This window comes from Aplysia californica, unplaced genomic scaffold, assembly GCF_000002075.1.
Source record: "Aplysia californica isolate F4 #8 unplaced genomic scaffold, AplCal3.0 scaffold01405, whole genome shotgun sequence".
NCBI lineage: Eukaryota > Metazoa > Mollusca > Gastropoda > Aplysiida > Aplysiidae > Aplysia > Aplysia californica.
In genome coordinates this window covers 36,151-50,941 of record NW_004798675.1, presented here as the reverse complement: position 1 = coordinate 50,941, position 14,791 = coordinate 36,151, and the positions used below count along the sequence as shown (strand labels likewise).

Below are 14,791 nucleotides of genomic sequence, written 5' to 3'. Positions count from 1 at the left end.
AAGAAGCCAATGAATAGCAGTAGAAAGGCTGCAGAAAGAATCAGGAGCTCAGAGGAGGAGGCAAAGGAGGTGAAGGGGTGGGGGGCAGAAAGTGGAAATGAAAGCAGACGACAGAACATTGCTAGAGAGTAGGAAAGGAGGTGAAAGGAGACAAATTTAGAGATGAAAATTTTTCGGTCGCTACCCGGATTCGAACCCGGGACCTTTTGAGTGAGAGGCCAACACCTTAACCTCTAGGCCACGAGAGCCCCCTGTGAAGGTTTCCTTCTTAGTCGATGTATTGATGTATTATACTTGTGAACATTTTATCAAGGGCAGAGCGGGGAGATTCCATCATGACTGGTCGCGTTTTGGGTCGGTTTCTATCATGGCAGGTCCAACTGCATTAGAATATTTCTTCAGATTTATGTCCGAAATGTGAAACAATGCAAGCACAGTGAAATGGCGCAGATGTACATTGACAAACTCAAAGCAAGAATTTTTACACGCATCGAGTTGCTCTTTAGAAACTTGTTCCATTAAACGTTCCAATTTTGTGAAATCTCATAACTGTGAAAAGTCCAAGATGGATGAAATAAAATAAGGCTAGACTAAAAAAGGCCGATATATCGACGATAGGTCCACATAATTATGTCTATTACAGAGGCCAATATATATATAGTTAAAAATGGTCATCTTTTTTCCCCCTAAATTAGATTGCAAAAAGCGACAATAATCAGAGAATATCCTGGAAAACTAGATTGATGATAAAGATGTTAAACGCACAGAGCTTGCTGTTGAGAGAGATTTTGTGCAAAAGCAAATGCTATTCATTATTATCAAAACCAAAACTGCTCTTACCTCACACGCCCACAGGCTAACTCCTCGTATCTCTACCTCTATTCTCTCTCCACTTTTCAGCAAAGGAACTGTCAGAATACAAGAATCACATGAGCGTTAGTAAAATGAGCGTTAGTAAAATGTGTGACCTCCCTACTGAATCAAAACCAAATCAAAGCTTCCTCTACAGAACAAAACTGTGATGAGATTTTACACATTCCTTCACATCAAACACAAGGACAGAGGAGACTGTACTCATGGCGTCGGAGGCCTAGTGGTTAGGCTCTCGGACTCGCAACCGTAAGGTCGTGGGTTCGAATCCCGTAAGTGACCCGACGTTGTGTCCTTGGGAAAGGCACTTTACACAAATTTTCCTCACCTCACCCAGGTGGGAATGGGTACCCGGCTATAGACAGCGAAAGATCTTGTCAGTTTGTTAGTGTTTGAGCGCTTAATCAGCTGCTTGCACTGTATGCTTCCCGGGAAGCTGAAAATGTTTCGGAGTGTTCTATGGTCTGCTGGGGTAATAATATAGTGTAAAGCGCATAGAGCCTGCTGTTGAGCGGGGATATGCGCTATACAAATGCTATTTATTATTATTATTATTACTTATCAGACCCAATTGAACCTGAGACTCCAAATTTACAGACCGTTACCATATTATTTTAGTTTTACGGTGCTATCAACTGCATGAAGTCCTATGAGCGCCAAGGGGTGGATGTCATCAGAGAAGTCCAATCTGGGAATCAGGCTTACTCTGCTCACCTCTCTAGCCACAACAGCACAAAGTCTGCTTCAACCATCAAGGCACCCAGGAATAGTTTACAAGAGAGTGAAAAACATACAAAAGAAGTAGAGGAAAATGACAATAGTAAGGATGAGGAAAGAAAAAACAGCAGTTCCCCCTATGTTGTTCCAGCACAGCATGAACATGACATTGATGAATCAGCCCATTTAAAATTCTACTGAGATTCTACTGAGCATAAGAACATGTTAATATCCCCCCTTTAGGAATGGCCTTACCATATTGGGTGATGCATCTCGAATCAAGACTTTTCTTAAATAAAGTGCAATATGACATGCACAAAAATAACAAAGTTAAATAAAATATAAGCAGGAGCATATTCTTATAAAATCTGGGCAATTTCCGAAATTTTCATTTCTGGATTTATCCAGAAAACTGGCACCTGTGCCGGGACATTTAAGCGATCAGCCCCAAGCACACAGTTGAGCAGTGAAGAGGAGAAATATTCTACTAGATTCTACTAATATTCTATTAAAAGACCCATGCTTCTGATCTGTAACAAAGAAAGATACAGAAGGTCATTTTTACCATAATCTATCAAAATGCTTCCATCTTAACCATCTTGTTTAGTGTACTTACGACCTTAGAGCATGCATCAAAATAACATTGAGTGTGTATCTAGCTTACGATTATTATTGTTTATATTGCTGCTCATTTATATTATGCATGTGATTGTAAGCCTACTTGTGTGTGCATGTGTGTGCACGTGTGTGTGTGCACGTGTGTGTGTGTGTGTGTGTGTGTGTGTGTGTGTGTGTGTGTGTGTGTGTGTGTGTGTGTGTGTGTGTGTGCACGTGTGTGTGTGTGTGTGTGTGTTTGTATGTGTGTGTGTGTGTGTGTGTGTGTGTGTGTGTGTGTGTGTGTGTGTGTGTGTGTGTGTGTGTGTGTGTGTGTGTATGTGTGTGTGTGTGTGTGTGTGTGTGTGTGTGTGTGTGTGTGTGTGTGTGTGTGTGTGTGTGTGTGTGTGTGTGTGTGTGTGTGTGTGTGTGTGTGTGTTATTGTGTGTGTGTGTGTGTGTGTGTACTCGTGGTGGAACACCAAACCAATGTGCCAGGATCTGGACAATAAAGATGCATCTTATCTTATCATATCTTATCTTATCTTCTACAAGTCCATGATCCACACACAGACAGACAGTCAGCATACCTTGCTTCAACTTCTCCATTAAGCTGTCTGAGTACTTCAAGACACCATAGAACACCAGGGCTTGAGGGATTCTAGAAAAATCAGAACGTTACAGAGTTATGTCATAAATTTTGGTAATATACCCTCAGGGTAAGAGATATATCATCAGATGGTAGATGTCACACCGAAATTAAAAGCCGCATTTGCCAAGCAAAAACAACCTTCCACAAGATGAAACAAATACTCACAAACATCAATCTGTCACTGGAAATGAGAAAAAGAGTACTGAAAAGTTACATCGAGCCAATCCTATTATACGGGTGCGAAGCGTGGACAATCAATAAACAGCTGGAAAGAACGATTGTGGCGACAGAGTTGTGGTTCATAAGACGCATGCTACGTATCCCATGGACAGCTAGAAAAACAAATGAAGAAGTCTTGGTTGAAGCAAATTATAGAAAACAAATTATCACGAATATAAGAAAACGACAGGCAAATTTCTTCGGACACACAATGCGGAAAGAAGCATTAGAGAATATTGTCACAACACGAAAGTTTGATGGAAAGAGAGGCAGAGGCAGACAGAGGGAAAAGATACTGGACAAGATGACAACATGGTTGGGAGCAGCAAGAACAACAGACACCATTGCTGCAGCGAAGGACAGGGTGAAGTGGAGGTCCATGGTCGCCCACGCCAGTCGGCAAGGCACCGGATGATGATGATGAAGAGATAAAGGGGAAAGAAAGCCACATGGAACCTGGAGACGAGTCAAAGAGAATCATGTACAGAAAAGTGAAAAGACAAGGAATAATGTCAAGAGGCTAGCCCGTGATTCATGTCAGGGAAAAGTGGAAAGTATAATATGTGAGGCAGCGTGGTGGAATCAGGCTCTCGTCAAAATAATCCAAGTAAAGAAACTTGCATTTTTCCACAGGTTTGTGAATTTTTTTCAAATTTTTGTTTTTAGGCTCAACACCTTTCATGCCCATGAAAGAACTCATTTCTGTATAGCTTTTTCTAAAAAGCGTTGATTAAAGGCACAAAAAATGTAAATTTGCATCTACGACGGACTCTTAAGCTAAGGAAATAACTAATCTTTGGCGGCCATTTTCTCACTAATTTTACCTCTGAAAACAGGTGACCCCCACCCCCTTCATTCTCAAATATCTTGACTTGTATTCAAGATAAATGGATATTTTTTTCGCCCAAATAAAGACAAATGAACAAGCTTTAAGATGATAGCAATAATTCCACATGCCCAAAAATTGACGAGAGCCTGATTCCAACACGCTGCCTCACATATTTGTTGCGACACGATGGAATCAGGCGCTGGTCAATTTTGGAGCATTTAAAGTTATCAATATCATCTTAAAGCTTGTTCATTTGTCTTGCATTTGTCGAAAGAAACACCCATCTATCTTGAATAGAAGTCAAGATATTTGTGATTGAAGGAGGTGGGGGTAGCCTGGGGAGAGAGGTAAAATTAGCACCAGGGAGCACCCGTGCAGAGAGGGATGCAATATCCCAACAGAAAGACCAAGATATTCAATAGAAATTTCTCCCCACTTGAGAATTGAACTTTGATCTCCTGCTTGCAACAGCAAAACACCTAATCGCTACGCCACAGACGCCCGTGTGAAGGATGAGAGAGCTAATGATGATGATGAAATTAGGGTGACAGTCTATCATAAGGCACTCATAGCTTTACAGGCAGCAATAATAATAATAATAAATAGCATTTGTATAGCGCATATCCCCGCTCAACAGCAGGCTCTATGCGCTTTACACTATATTATTACCCCAGCAGACCATAGAACACTCAGAAATATTCTCAGCTTCCGCGGAAGCATACAGTGCAAGCTGCGGATTTCACACGCTCAAACACTATCAAACTGACAAGATCTTTCTGTCTATAGCTGGGTACCCATTTCCACCTGGGTGAAGTGAGGAAAATTTGTGCAAAGTGCCTTTCCCAAGGACACAACGTCGGGCCCCTGACGGGATTCGAACCCACGACCTTACGGTTGCGAGTCCGAGAGCCTAACCACTAGGCCACCGACGCCACAATAAGTCACACAAGATTCATTAGATCACACCACTTAGTCTATATCTACAACTTCACAAAACATTACTACAGATCATCGTAGCACAGTAGGTCTGTCTTTTTCCATAGCTATTCGACAGTGGGTCTGTCTTTTTCCATAGCTACTCGACAAATGAAATTCAATAAAAAGACTCATAATTCACTATTTTAAACTATGCTCTCTCTCTTTCTTTCTCTCTCTCTCTTTCTCTCTCTCTCCCTCCCTCCCTCCCCTCTCTCTCTCCCTCTCCCTCTCTCTCTCTCCCTCTCTCTCTCTCCCTCTCTCTCTCTCCCTCTCTCTCTCTCTCCCTCTCTCTCTCTCCCTCCCTCCCTCTCTCACCTGTAGTCAGCAAACATGGTGATGGTGTCTATATCATCAAACTCTCCGAGTCCTTTCCCTTCACAACATCCCCAGACGTCTCCTATCAGGATCTGAACTCTTTTGTAGATGCCCACTGGAAAAAAGAAAGATTTTGACGGTAAAACTATCATAAAACTTCTAGTTATGGAAAAAAACAAAGCTCTGTTGTGTTCTCTGTTGCTTCTTTGGTTATCTTTACTTTACTTTACTTTTCCGATCCAGCGGCCATTTGGGTTCTAGCCCTTCGGTCTGTCGATATGGCAAAGAATTGACAGGTTTTAATCAGCTGTGCCTTGTCGCTGTATAGAGTGTTTCCGATGCCTGGGGAGGCAGGTAGGTAGGTGCTACGCAGGTCACAAAGTGCAGGGCAGTTAATGAGGTGGTGTGGTGATACTGTTTTATCCTGGCAGTCGCACAACGGGCAGTCGGGTGGGGTATTCTTGCGGATCCCATTAAGGTAGGAATTTAGTGGTATGTGTTGTGTTCGCAGGCGAAATTTGGTTATCTTTAAAACAATTGTAAATCTCTTCCAAATAAATATATGTGATGCATCGTGGTGAAATCAGGCGCTGGTAAAAATAATGAAATCAAAGAAATCAACATTTTTTTGGCCAATGGGCAATTTTTTTCTAATTTTCTTACCTTTTATGTCCATTTAAAAACATTTTTCGCGTGGATTTTACTGACAAGCTGATTAAAGGCACAAAAAATGTAAAATTTCAATTCCTAGGACTCTAGGGCTATGGAAGTTCCCAAACTTTGGCGGTCATTTTCTCACTAATTATACCTCTGAAACCAGGCGACCCTAACTCCTTCAATTGCAAATATTTCGACTTCAATTCAACATAGATGAAAACTTTTTCACCAAATGGAAGGCAAATAAACAGGCTTTAAGATGGTATCAATAACCCCATACGCCCAAAAATTGACGAGTGCCTGATTCCACCACATCGAGATACATAATATGTCACTTGTCAGCACATTTGCTACATAATTATTACACACAGGAAGCTATTTTTGTTGGAGTTCAATCATTGGGCATAATTACGCTTGCACTCCACTTTGAAAATAAATCAATTTACTTAACATTAAGAATGTTACCTTGAGAATCTGCTGTTCCTCTTTTATTCATCTGTCATTCTGTCTTTATACTAATGTCTTTTTCTTTTAACTGCAGGTCTTCCATCTGGATCTTGTTACAATGGCAATGATACTATTTATATTTACCATTTCATCACTACTGAACAAAATGCAATCTACTCAAAGAACAACATGACATTTACTCAGACGAATAGGATGAAGTCTACTCCAAAGAAAAATATGGCATTTACTCAAAGAACAATATGACATTTACTAAAAAAAACAAAAACAGGATGACATCTACTCTAAGAACAATATGACATTTACTATAAAAAACAAAAACAGGATGACAATTACTCAAAGAACAATTTACTAAAAAAACAAAAACAGGATGACATCTACTCTAAGAACAATATGACATTTACAATAAAAAAAATTTAAAAAACAGGATGAAATCTACTCAAAAAACAATATGACATTTACTCAGAAAAACAAGATGAATTTTTTTAAAAGTAAGTTTTATCAAAATAAAAGCTAAACATCAAGTCAGGAGTTCACACCTTTCTTTCCACTGAATTCGGCAACATCTTGAAAACTTGGGAAGTTGTTCACCACTATCCTCAGCAGGGCTTGGGCACTTTTACCAGCCTCTTTGATCACATTAGCAAAGGAGCCATTGTATTTCTGAAGACAAAAAATAAAATTTTTTAAAAATAAAACAATAGCAGTGCGTTCCTGATGTACTGGAGATTATTTTCAGTTGTTTAATACAGTAGGGCCTATTGCTCATCAATTTAAAACAAGCATGTCACGTGCTGTAGGAGTGTGCATAAAATAATAAATACAACAATTGTTGAGAGTTTTTTTATTTAAAAAGAAGTCAAGAACTGAAAAGAGGGGAGTGGTACCTGGGCAATCTATTTCCTCTGTTTGTATCACTGAGACAATTCTGTATCACGCATACTGCTTTAAGATTGTCTGTCAAGAGGCAAAAGGTCAGCAAGTTTCTTTTTTCCATAAGAATAAACATTTCTGTTTTCCTATTATACTGCTGGGAATGAGGGGTTAAGTTACAACTTATGGAGTTCTTGTATATTTTATTCAAAACAGACAGAAAGAAAGAAACAAAAGTAGAAAAGTAAAGAAGTACAATCTTCCAGCATTGCCCCTTCAACCGCTCACAGTTGGGCTCAGTCACTGTAAAACTCTTCTTTTCCAGATCAAGTCGCTTCAACACTCACCTCCAAGAGAACTTTCCCGGCCTCGTTCAAAACTCTCACCCTTTCCTCCAACATTGGAATTTCAAACTCATTGTCTGAGCGGAAAATTTTCTTCATTGTGTCCAAATCTACTGTTGCATAATAGGATGCTGTGGTGAATGGAATGCCTTCCTGGGGGGGTAAAAGTGTTTTACGGCACTTGCAACACAATAAATGCAAAAGATTAGAAGTATAAAACAAGGGTAAGAAACAAAAAAGAAGGAGAGACCAGGATAATAAACGTTTGATAGGAAAGAAGGAGCAAACCACACCAGAGCACCCACCAACCACCAGCGCGATAAAAAAAACCAAGCAGAATAGACAATCTCAGCAACAAATTTCTTGTGATAGAATAACTTTTATAATGATAATAATAATAATAATAGCATTTATATAGCGCATATCCATGCTCAAGAGCTTGCTCCATGCGCTTTACAACTATTATTACCCCTGCAGACCCTCTGAAAACACTCAGAAACATTCTCAGCTTCCGCGGAAGCATACAGTGCAAGCTGCGGATTTCACGCGCTCAAACACTATCAAACTGACAAGATCTTTCACTATCTATAGCTGGGTACCCACTTCCACCTGGGTGAAGTGAGGAAAATTTGTTCAAAGTTCCTTTCCCAAGGACACAACGTCGGGCCCCTGACGGGATTCAAACCCACAACCTTACGGTTGCGAGTCCGAGAGCCTAACCACTAGGCCACCGACGCCACTAGTTTATAATGTATACTTTTATACTAAGAAAAAAGAAAAGGGAACACATGACTCTCCTGTTAAGAACAATGCATCGGGTCCCTATGTCAGCTAGAATATCATATATACTTAAAACTTGCAAAAGTATGCCACACGCGTGTCAATAACTAAGCTCCCGCATATCTAAGTGATCTCCCCCAGATTTATATTCCACCTAGATCACTGAGCAATCAGGTGATCAACATCTTTTAAGAGTTTCCAGAAAAGGAAATAAAAAATTGGAAGAGGCTAGCCGTACTTAATGATGGCTAGACTGGCAGTCTAGCCGTACTTATTCTTAATATGATGGCTAGTCTGATCATTTACAAAAAAATAGGCCTACTGAATTGTAAATATACATTTTTAGTGTGCAGTACCTAAAGTATTTGTATTTGAGACGAAACCAGGTGCCTTAATGACAGTGAATGTATTTTAAACCTCCTGTTTTTTAATGTTAATAGGGCCTAAGATAAGTACGGCTAGACTCTCAGTCTAGCCGTACTTGTACGGCTAGCCACTTTGTAAAAAATGAGCTGAAAGATCCTTGCAACTCCTGCCCCATTAGTTTGGAACTTCTCTCCACAACCTGAGACAAACAACATCAGAGTCTAAATCTAAGACATCTAAAGTCACATTTAAATCTTGTCTAAGCAAGTAGCTTCTTTTTCGGTACAATATTATGTAAATGACTATGTTTCTATTTTATGCATTTTTGTTAACCTGCAGATCGCATCGAATATATTAGACTAGGTATTTGTGAGGCTCACTCATGATGTGTGTGTAGGTGTGTGTGTGTGCGCATGTGCACGCGGCGCGCGCGCGCGCGCGTGTGTGTGTGTGCGTGTGTGTGTGTGTGTGTGTGTGTGTGTGTGTGTGCGTGTGTGCCTCTAGAGTTGTGTGTACACAAGAGTAGGTGCCATAAATATGATCTCCATATTTATAATTAATATCACAACTCCATTTAAAAATTAGAGTGTATATTCACTCTTCTTTGATAACCAGTAACTTTCAGTGTCACATGAATGAAGCCATTCAAAAATATATGATCAATTTCATTTCAATTTTCATGGATATATAACTGCTGATCCTCACCACCCGCTGATTTTTATCTAAACATTTATTCAAAATGTTTGATTGTTTATTTAGAAGAATGTACATACTTTCAAATTACCAATGACTGTTTAAATTTTGGGGGGAGAAAAATCAACCACAAAACAAACAAAAAAAAAAAAAAAAAAAAGAATCCACAAACATCTCGTAAATAAATGATGACACCACTCACATCTAGGGCCCGGTTCATAGCTGCACACAAGGACCAGTAGCCAGTGTGTTGTTTGTCTTTGTAGGTAACCGCAAACCTGTCCGTGGGCTTCTGGGACCAAAAGGAGAAGTTCAAAACCGCCGAAACAAAAACCCTGTGGATCAAATAAAGCAAGTTGAACTTTGAGTTTTAAAAAAACACAACATTTATCAAATGTGGAGGAAGAAGGTTTTGTGAAACATTGAAAGAGTTTACTATCCATGGAAAGTAAAATGGGCAATACAGACAATACAGGCTATCCATTCAAAATTATCCAAATCTTAGAAGGGCCTACTTACTGTTTTACTAAGAGGAGAGACTAAAGAAACGAAAAGACCAAAGTCCAAAACATAGAAAAAGTTTATTTCAAGATCAGACTGATTTTGTTTGGGTTTTTTATTTTTACAAAAGCCCTAAAACCCATTTCTTCAGCCCTTGCAAAAGACAAAACAAACAACTATGCTATGCATGCATCATAAAAGGTATTTAATTCAGAAAAGTCAACATTTTGGATTTTACACTTGTCACAGATGCATTTCCATCTTTCAACAGCAAACCAAAAGCAATTTTCTAGATGTGACAACGTACAGCTGAAATTGTGAGGAATTGTGGTGAAATCAGGCACTCGTCAAAATAATGAAATCAGAGGGACAGGCACATCTCCGCCAGTTTGGAAATTTTTATTGAATTTTTATTTTTTGTCTTAAACTCTTTTAAGTCCATATAAAACACATTTCCATGTGAATTTTGTTGAAAAACATTGAAAAAAAGCACCAAAAATGTCATTTTTACGTCTTCAAAGCGTCTTTAGCTATGCTATTGGAGTTACCAAACTTTGGAGGCCATTTTCTCACTAATATCACCACTGAAACTAGGTGACCTCACTTCCTTCAATCGCAAATATTTTTATTTCTGTTGAGGGTAAATGGACATTTATTTCACCGGAAGCAAGGCACATAAATCAGCTTTCAGATGGTACCATTAACTCCACAAGCCCAAAAATTGATGAACGCTTGATTCCACCTCGGCGTGACATAATTGTCCACGACAGCCACCCAATGTCCAGGAAGAAAAACATGTGTGTGTTAGAAAGGTGAATATGGGGGCTCTAGTGGCCTAGAGGTTAAGGTGTTGGCCTCTCATTCAAAGGTCCCGGGTTCGAATCCGGGTAGCGACCGAAACATTTTCTTCTCTAAATGTGTCTCCTTTCACCTCCATTTCCTGCTCTCTAGCAAGGTTCTGTCGTCTGCTTTCGTCTCCTCTTTCTGCCCCCACCCCCTCACCTCCTTTGCCCCTTCCTCTGGGCTCCTGATTCTTTCTGCAGCCTTTCTACTGCTACTCCTTGGCTCCTCCTTACTGCTGTCTTTCTGCCACACCCCTGATCTTCTGGTAGGAAAGATCTACACCTAGCCTTCTCAGACAAGGGCGAAAAATCTTGGAGGGCCCGATCGATAAGAGTAGGCTTCGGCCGCCACCTGGGCAGAATTTTAAATTTCCTACCAACTGAAAATATTAGGTGTGTCCCGCGCGCTCGTATGACCTATGCAGTTGCGAGCGCCATAAAACACTTTACAAAAAAACGAAAGGTGAATGTCTTGGACAGTGTCATTATAATACAGAAAAAGACACAAGGGGATAAGTGGAACGTGGTTGTTTGTAGAGGCGTTTGTCTTGGATAGGTAGCTCGGTCTTCTTCTTCTTCCTCGTTCTCGATTGGATAAGTAGCGATTACAGTGGATTCAACTGAACAGAGGAGGTGTAAACAAATACGTTTCAATCTCAGTGCAATCTTGTTTTTACAGCTGACAACAACATCTTGAAGGTCAGACCGACATACCAGTTGACGGCGTCTTCGTCCATGCCCTGAGGGTTGAGCTCATGCTTCCTCCACATCGTCACGTTGAAGTCTCCACATTTCACTTTCTCATACAGCTGTTTCATTAAAAAAAAAAGTAAAAACCTCATAGAGATTACTTTTCAGAAGAATATGTTCACTGTTTAATTCTCTTTTAGTTTTAGCAAGAGTTTAACGGCACTTGCAACACAATAAGGTCATAAAAGTGTTGAATTCTAGAGGCGTTACAATAGAGTAACAATTTAAACACAAAAAAAGAAGGATAGATCAGAACAATCAATGACCGTTTGATAAGAAAGAAGGAGAAAACCACACCAGAGCACCCACCAACCACCTTCTGATTCTCTCTTTATTGTACTAATTCCAAATATTCAATAGATTTCTCCATAGGCAGAATCACCAACTATCTATCCATCTTGTTTATTTGTCAGTTAATTAGAGCAGAGTATTTTTGTTCACCAGCAACAGACACTCACTATACAGTCATCAAACAATCTCCCCATCTGTGGGCCTTGAGAGCTGTTCAGTTTGTCTTGTGAGTCAGCACATTTTTTTTAAAAATAATTTTTTTATGTATACCTGCATGTGTTTTTACGGTCCTGTACAGCCAAGGAAAATTTCCCTCTGGGATAATAAAGTACTATCTTATCTTATCTTATCTTATCTTATTTACAGACGCATGTAAAGAGGAATAGAAAAGTAAGAGGGAGTGAAAAAAAAAAAGGAGAATTAAGGTAACATCAAAATTCCCACCAATCATCAACTCACATTGATTGTACGATCACATTATCAAAAGACAAGACCTTAATATATGTTACATAAATGTAGAAGGCCAGGGGGGGGGGGGGGGGAGAGAATCACCTACACTCACAGAAAAAGATCTGACTAAAAACAACTTGTCAAAATTATGCAACAGAGCCGTGCTTGTGCAGTAACTTGAGTAACAACACATTTAGGAGTCAAAGGCAACTTCGTTTCTTGACTTGATGTTGAGAATTTTTCTGTGAACAAGAAAGAATTCACAGAGATAGTAAATATGACTTCCACTGACCCAGCTTTGATACAAAAGACAGTTCAAAGTCCACAGTGAATCATCTGCCGCAAGTTGTGGTGTTTGGGATCATTACAAACTGCTTGGCATTAATTTCCTTTACTTTACTCTCTTTACCATGACAGCTTACTGTGGTAGTTAGCAAAATCTACTAGATCTACTTCTCTTTCTCCAGGGAAGTTAAAGGTCACCAACAATTCAAGATTGACGAACTAATTTTATCATTCGTATTCATTGCCATTACCAGTTTTTTTTCTGATGGAGACCAATACGATCAATTCTTTTCTCCTTCTTTTCCTTTGACAACTTACTATCTTTGCCAGCTTTTCCACGCCATCATCATTGACAAACACATCTTTGCTGTTCTCTGTGACGAACCGTCCAGAATCTCGGGCTCCCATAACTCCGTCCATCGTAGTGGATGTTTTGGCGCTGAGGAATCTCTCCGCAGTAGGTTGTACCCTGATAAATGCTGTGGTCAAGACTGGCAATCTGAAACAATATTAAAGATAATTTTACATTAAAAATAAATTTCAAATCCATTTATTGACTGGCAATCTGAAACAATATTAAAGATAATTTTACATAAACATAAATTTCAAATCCATTTATTGACTGGCAATCTGAAACAATATTAAAGATAATTTTACATTTTAAACATAAATTTCAAATCCATTTATTGTAGGTAAACAGGTCGGCGAAAGAAAGCAACTGAAAAACAGAGACAAAGAAAACCTAATCCTGCACAATATTCTCATAGACATAGATCTAGCTCAATTTATTACAATTTTCATAATAATAATTTGTGCTGCAAGATTTTATAACCCAAAAATTACTGTCAATTTTGACTTTGTAAAAATGGACTTTAATAAAAATTAAAATGAACATTATTTTGTAGCTGGCGAACCAATTTCCACACTCTCAGTAAAATCATTCCAAACTAGCTGAATGCACTTCCAGTATGAGAAAAGGCAAAAGAGACGTAGACATTTTCCTTTATAATTGTGCTAGCCTAGAAACTTGTATGGTGTGGCACCGTGTGGAGTCTGCTAGCAATCTGCTAACAAGTACAGGATGTTTTCAGCTAGATCTAGGCCTTAGTCAAACTATAATTAATTACCCCAAATATTGATATAGAAAATCTAGATTCTAGATCTCTAATTTCAATCACGTCTTTGTTTAACGGGAAGATTGAAGAATACCGGACCACTCAAGATTGAAGTTGAAGAATACCGGACCACTCGTAGATAGCTCCGGAATGTGGGGTGGGTGGGGCGGGTGGAGGAGGGTGACGGTCTCCCCCCTGACAAAATTTTCTGAATAGATCTACGGGTCCGAGATTCTCCATTGAGAGAGAAAAACTGGGGGAAATCATGAATTCCTAAGGTTGAGACATAGGCAAAGTCAGTCCGCTGGTCCGGTATTCTTCAATCTTACCACAAATATAACTTCTAGTTGGACAATGGACCCCGCACTACCGGCCCTGTGTCCTGTACACTCAACACTGTACGGAAACATGATTTGGAACAGTAAACCACAGTGGAGTGATCAGGTACCAGGTTGTCTTTGCACTTTGCACCTTGCATAGCTTAAAACTAGAATGTCCCTCGGAGATATCACCAGTACATGATAGTAGAATCTACCATAAGTTAACAATTCACGGCTGTCTAGGGTCTATGTATCCGTGTCACAGGCCTACGTACCGTCTCAGTAGCCTCGCCCTCAGTTTCTGGACGCTCAGCCGGAGCGCTGTCATTTAAATTGACAAATGAAAGTGAAAGTAGCCTGCTTGCCAGAGTTTGGCAGCGATGCCGATGATAGGTCTTCGTCAAACCGGTGGTTCGCATTTAGACCGCAGCACAGGTCTGAAGATTATATAAGGCCGATCCGTAGATTTCGGCCTCATGTTTGGGGTTATTTTAATCATTAGACTCTACATGTATTTTTTATATTTTCGGAAGATTAGCTGACGTTCACATTTCTTCCTGGGTTTCTGGGTATGGTGCAATCGCTTACTTTCCGGCACAGAGTTGTTCAAGAATCAAAATGCTCAGAGCCCAGCTCCGTTACTAGGCTACCCTCATAAAGCCCGAAGTTGGCAACTCATTGGAGGCGAGGGGTGGGGAATGAATGATAGCAGGTTGGATTTTTTTTATTATTTTTTTAATAAATTTTTTGGGGGGCGTGGTTCAACTCTTTTCCTTCTCATGGATATATGGGCTACATTAGTGTTATTCCTTTTTCTTGCTGTCTACAACGCACATATATTTGTGGCCACTAATATCGGCTGCATCTCCCCTCTTGTACAATTATT

General features: G+C 39.7%; 1 protein-coding gene across 3 annotated transcripts in view; it reads right to left on the bottom strand.

Moving 5' to 3' along the window:
* The window catches only part of LOC101851009 (queuosine salvage protein), a 16,269-nt gene extending 1,837 nt beyond the window's left edge, over nucleotides 1-14,432 (bottom strand). The window contains exons 1-9 of one of the 3 annotated variants that reach the window (XM_005112783.3): nucleotides 14,181-14,432; nucleotides 12,789-12,969; nucleotides 11,409-11,503; nucleotides 9,554-9,686; nucleotides 7,516-7,665; nucleotides 6,835-6,958; nucleotides 5,174-5,288; nucleotides 2,771-2,841; nucleotides 841-908 (exon numbers count right to left, since the gene is read on the bottom strand). In XM_005112783.3, coding sequence (XP_005112840.1) covers nucleotides 841-908; nucleotides 2,771-2,841; nucleotides 5,174-5,288; nucleotides 6,835-6,958; nucleotides 7,516-7,665; nucleotides 9,554-9,686; nucleotides 11,409-11,503; nucleotides 12,789-12,969; nucleotides 14,181-14,233 — 990 coding nt within the window. In that variant the 5' untranslated portion in view covers nucleotides 14,234-14,432. Of the gene's footprint in view, nucleotides 1-840; nucleotides 909-2,770; nucleotides 2,842-5,173; nucleotides 5,289-6,834; nucleotides 6,959-7,515; nucleotides 7,666-9,553; nucleotides 9,687-11,408; nucleotides 11,504-12,788; nucleotides 12,970-13,914; nucleotides 13,985-14,033; nucleotides 14,149-14,180 lie in introns of those variants that run through there. The other 2 variants (XM_035973554.1, XM_035973553.1) reach the window with 2 other exon arrangements.
* Nucleotides 14,433-14,791: the final 359 nt, after the last annotated feature.